The sequence below is a fragment of the Austrofundulus limnaeus genome, unplaced genomic scaffold (genome assembly GCF_001266775.1).
Source record: "Austrofundulus limnaeus strain Quisiro unplaced genomic scaffold, Austrofundulus_limnaeus-1.0 Scaffold72, whole genome shotgun sequence".
NCBI lineage: Eukaryota > Metazoa > Chordata > Actinopteri > Cyprinodontiformes > Rivulidae > Austrofundulus > Austrofundulus limnaeus.
Genome location: NW_013952474.1, coordinates 804,510 through 808,176, shown reverse-complemented (window position 1 = coordinate 808,176; position 3,667 = coordinate 804,510). Strand labels below are relative to the sequence as shown.

The following is a 3,667-nucleotide window of genomic DNA, read 5'->3' as shown; positions in this document are numbered from 1 at the left end:
GAATAAAGTTGATTCTCTGGTTTCCACACTAAAATCAAAGATTATTGAAAAATTCTAATGGAATTTTCTTGGCTTTAAAGTTGTCCAGCTGTCTTGAGAAGAACACACTCAATCCACTGACAGAAATAAAATGATAAAACTATTTCACATTTAACACGTTACCTTTGGTGACAGATAAAATGAAAACCAGGGACAGATTTGGTCCACGGGCCTTGACTTTGACACATGGGCACTACCTATTTCACTAAACGATACAGCAATTGGGACATCTGTCCATGTAGTTAGAATCTACATAACAACATTTATTCTCAACTGTGGCAACATAATCTAATAAAAAAAGCTCAAAAAGCTGATTTAAAGCTTAAAAATATTTATAAAAAATCTCGTCTTTGATCTTAAAGGAATGTTTAACACGACTCAATTTAAAGTAAATACAATGGGTCTAAATAACTGTGTAAATTTAATGGTTGAATTTGTGACCGCTGACCCGGATGCTTTGCCCACTTGTAACTATGAACTGGTCTGTTGGCCTTTTGTTAGGTGAAAAAACGTTAAATTTCCACAAACTGCTGATCATTTTGCATCTTTTAAATGGAGGATTTGAAAAGAATAACAGCGTTTTACCTTTTTGTTTTGTTTTTTAAATGGAGTGGCCCCAGAGTGCTCAAAGATCACTATTTATCCAATACGTAAACATTTGAATATCACACCTTGGGCGTGTAATCAGGTAATTGTCCTCTGATTGGAGGGTTGAGGGTTCAATCCCCAGTCCCTTCAGTGTAGTCAAAAGTGTCTTTGGTTGGCCTGGACATGGAAAGGATCGACAGACTGTCTGTGGGTGGAGGGGCATGGCTGTTCTTAGCTGGTTGTTTAATTCCAGTAATGAGTGTTGGCCCTACTGCCTACTGATTTATCTGTTTTGGTGTGAGTGAGGATACAAAAAACTGCTGTATTTTACCTGAAGAAGTTAAAAAGGTGCTATAAAAGTTGTGGACCTTGTGTGATCCCGTGCTGGCAAAATAAGTCAAGTTGAGCTCAGGCTGCAGGGCCAAAGACTTAAACATTGAATAAAATTTGTGTAATAAGTCCATAATGACACCATCTAGTGATCCCAGCAAAATATAGGATCTTAATAATCTACCTTGTAAATAAAAGTATTCTATCAGGTTTGTCTTGAAATAATGGTTTTAATTACCTTTGAAATTATCTATTTTTCTCTGTCGGCTGCTGTAGCGCTGGGAAATCCCTTCATGTAAAGTTTGGGGTCATTGTGAAGCTTAGAGATTCCCCTTTTTAACATATGACTGGATTTCATGTTGCTATCACTACAAACCAAAACTAATCTTGTTTTTACAACAAACTAGCCTGTTTCCAGGTGATACATCGCCAAATTTCAACAAAATGCAGATCATTTTGAAGCTTTTTAAAAAGGAAACTTGGAAAATAATAATAAATATGCATAAATGCAGTGCTTTTTAATCCTGAGAGCCTATAAATCACAACCATCTAATACGGACTTTCAACAGAAATTGGTCCACTAGGTTTTACACACAGCTTTGCACAGACTGATAAACCTTTGCCCATCTTCATGCTTTTTATACCCTATCCTCCTACTGACAAGTTGCCAACTAACCCATATAGCTCCTCCAGCTGTTTCRTATTCATACTTCTTACGTTTACCCTAAACTCATTTAATTTGTTTATTTTGTTCCATTGTGAAAAAAATATGTGTTTGAATATTGTTTTACATTTATGCATTTTACTTTTATTGGAATATATGTGGTGAATTTAAAATGAATTGCTGTTCAAAAAAGCCTGTCATGAAGATATGACCTGTCCAGAAACTTTAATGCCAGCGTGTTTATTTTGCTCTCCCACATCAGACATTTTCTAACCGAGCATCTCTGTTGTCTTTGTCTTACAGATGCATGATCGCYGATGAGGTAAGCAAACAGTGAACTGAAGTCAGGAAATCTATCGTCCTGGGAAAAAAGGCAAAGAAAAATGAACCTGAGTCTTTGCTGCATGCCTTCCAAATTAATTTGTCAGCTCTGAAACRCACTCCCTTGTGCCTAATCTGTTTTGACACTGGAATCATTCAGAGACCTTATTACTCTTGGGCCGCACGTAAGCTCGGCCGTCGTATGCAATTTGCCACAGAGTCTCCATGCGATTGACTTGTTTTGCCTCCCCCCATGTGGTGATTTTTGAAATTTGTTTATTTGTTTTTGTGGTTCCAGATGGGTCTTGGGAAGACAGTGCAGGCCATCGCGGTGGCGTACGCGTACAGGCAGGAGTGGCCCCTCCTGGTGGTGGTGCCCTCTTCCCTCAAATACCCCTGGATCGAGGAGCTGGAGCGGTGGATCCCCGAGCTGCAGCCTGGAGACATCAATCTGGTGGAGAACAAGAGCCACACCATGTAGGTCATCGCACCCACACCTCCATTAATCTTTTATGGCTTTTCAAGCACCCGAGCCGAGGTACACACCAAGCAGATAATATTTAAAGTCCACATCAAATGTTAGCTCAATATCTGTAAAATTGACTGAGTTGTAGACACTTTTTTTGTATTTTCTAAGGACAGTTGTTTTTACCGACCACCTTAGATTGAATTGTTTCCTCTAGTTTGTGAGATATTTTTGATTAAACACAAGCGCCTGCCTCCTCAAAGATGCATTAACCAGACAGCAGAATCAAACAGTAAATACTTTAATTTATTTAACATTGTGTCACTTAATGAATATAACTGCTATAAATGATTAGTGGCTCATTATGATTCTGAATATGACTGGATTATTCTCATTGTATTGCATGCTTAAATTAAGATAACTGCACACAGCAAGTTTCTCAGCTATAAATACCTCGCTTTTATTATATTTGTGGTAAAGTTGGACAGCCATGTTGRAGTTAAAAACCTTCATCGTTTCTTGTATTGTTGTTGCCTTAATGCTCCTCAAACCGTGCCTGCTAACCTGAACAGTGTGGGTTTGTGCTCTTCAGGAAGTTTCTGTTTTTGGAAACATACAACACAGCCTAGTACTTACCATGTACATGAATGGTAGTTACCTGGTATTAAGTGGGTACATGCATGATAAAAAGTCAATTTGTGTTGCAGCCAGTCCTTATAGGTGGCCTGCAAGTACTAGATACTATTATTTAAGATGTAGACATCAGTATTTATAACTGGAAAGAACCAGGTAGTAATCAAACATATAATCTGTAAGTACCAGAAACTACTCAGGTATGTAACTTGTAAATACCAGGTACTAACCTGGTTTTTACCTTATAAGTTTCACATTTGTTTAGTACCCAGTACTCACGAGTATCATGATCAAACCTGGTTCTTATTCTGTGAGTATCAGGTACTGAACAGCAGTGTTTCCCCTACGAAATTGGTCTTGGGGCRGGGTGCGCTACATGTTTTATGAAAACATAAATTTACGTGACTCACCTTCAATTATGGTAATAAATTTACACATACATGAATATTTAATTGCCTAACTACATCCTAAAGTTAAGGACTCCTCATGATAATTATTAATAATAATTTATCGTAGCAATTTTTTTGTCCGTCCATCGTAGCAAATTATTATTGATAATAAGTGATCAGAACTGTGTGCAGCAGATGATCTGAGTCCAGAGTTCTCAGTTTGAAACCTCCTGGAGC

General features: G+C 37.8%; 1 protein-coding gene and 1 long non-coding RNA gene across 3 annotated transcripts in view; both read left to right on the top strand.

Annotated features, from left to right (window-relative positions):
* LOC106519133 (uncharacterized) overlaps positions 1 to 2,170 on the top strand; it is a 20,127-nt gene extending 17,957 nt beyond the window's left edge. Inside the window, exon 3 of the long non-coding RNA XR_001310404.1 lies at positions 1,925 to 2,170. This is a non-coding gene — a long non-coding RNA (uncharacterized LOC106519133). The remainder of the gene's footprint in view (positions 1 to 1,924) is intronic.
* Positions 2,171 to 2,239: 69 nt separating this feature from the next.
* The window catches only part of zranb3 (zinc finger, RAN-binding domain containing 3), a 148,691-nt gene continuing 147,263 nt past the window's right edge, over positions 2,240 to 3,667 (top strand). For both annotated transcript variants that reach the window (XM_014010675.1, XM_014010674.1), the window contains exon 1: positions 2,240 to 2,419. In XM_014010675.1, the coding sequence (XP_013866129.1) occupies positions 2,241 to 2,419 (179 nt within the window). In that variant the 5' untranslated portion in view covers position 2,240. The remainder of the gene's footprint in view (positions 2,420 to 3,667) is intronic.